General features: G+C 37.3%; 1 protein-coding gene across 1 annotated transcript in view; it reads left to right on the forward strand.

Moving 5' to 3' along the window:
• Positions 1–1,120, forward strand: part of IFRD1 (interferon related developmental regulator 1) — a 32,796-nt gene that overhangs the window by 23,059 nt on the left and 8,617 nt on the right. Inside the window, exons 10-11 of the mRNA XM_019653034.1 lie at positions 14–142; positions 554–649. Coding sequence (XP_019508579.1) covers positions 14–142; positions 554–649 — 225 coding nt within the window. The remainder of the gene's footprint in view (positions 1–13; positions 143–553; positions 650–1,120) is intronic.

A 1,120-nucleotide genomic window follows, 5' to 3' on the forward strand; every position in this document is an offset into this window, starting at 1 on the left:
TTCTGTTGGTTAGGAACGGGATTTTCCAACAGAAACTGTTAAGTTTGGTCCTGAACGCATGTATATTGATTGCTGGGTCAAAAAACATACCTACGACACCTTTAAGGAGGTTCTCGGATCGGGGATGCAGTATCACTTACAGGTGAGTGGGCACCTTTTCTGTTTGTTTGCTTCTAAATTAGGGAGCAGATTTGAGTGGAGCTCACTTACCTGGCTTTTGAAGTTAATGGAGTATACAGAATGCTTTCAGCATGATACAGTTTTTTTTTTAAAGTGAAATTAAATAATGCCACTCCTGCTTGGGTTTTGTATTTCTTAAGTCTGGTGGAACACTGTTGATATCTTTGTATGAAAACAAATAGTTGACATGGCTTCCTTGGATGCAAGGCACTGGAAAACAATTGGGTCTCATAATGAGAAACAGAAAGAAAAGAAACGACCCAAGTTCATAAATCTAAGCTCCACAGATCTTCTGTTAACCAGTGTCACTTTGTGTAGTGCAGAGGAGCTGCTGTTTAATACTGAGCCTTACCACTGTTTTCTTTTACCAAAGTCAAATGAATTCCTTCGCAATGTGTTTGAACTTGGACCCCCAGTGATGCTTGATGCTGCAACACTTAAAACAATGAAGATTTCTCGTTTTGAAAGGGTGAGTTTTATTTTTGTTTTCAACAGACCTAAATGCATCAAAGAGAAGCAGAGCCCAAGCTTTGATTCTGCCGGGGTTTTAGTTCCTGGAGATTTAGACACAAGAGCTGTGGTAAACGTGTAAGAGCTTACTGCATTTAGGGTGTGGGGGTTCAACACAGACTATTTACCCATAATCTAATTATCTTAGCACAGACATATTTTCATTTTTTGTTTTCTTTTATTGTATGATTTTATATTTAAGAATAAATATTTACGCAGTGCTGCTTTGGTACCAGATAACCAAGTACCCAACTCATTTTACACATGAGGAAACTGAAGGGCTCAGACAGTGTGTGTCATTAAATAGTGATTAATATCATCTTACTAACATGTCAAAATTCCTTGGTTATATGATTTTTTTGTTATTGAGGTAAAATTCTCAGAAAATAGACTTGGAAAGTGTACAGTTCAGTGGCGTTTTATACATTCA

The sequence above is a fragment of the Hipposideros armiger genome, unplaced genomic scaffold, assembly GCF_001890085.2.
Source record: "Hipposideros armiger isolate ML-2016 unplaced genomic scaffold, ASM189008v1 scaffold_192, whole genome shotgun sequence".
Classification (NCBI taxonomy): Eukaryota; Metazoa; Chordata; class Mammalia; order Chiroptera; family Hipposideridae; genus Hipposideros; species Hipposideros armiger.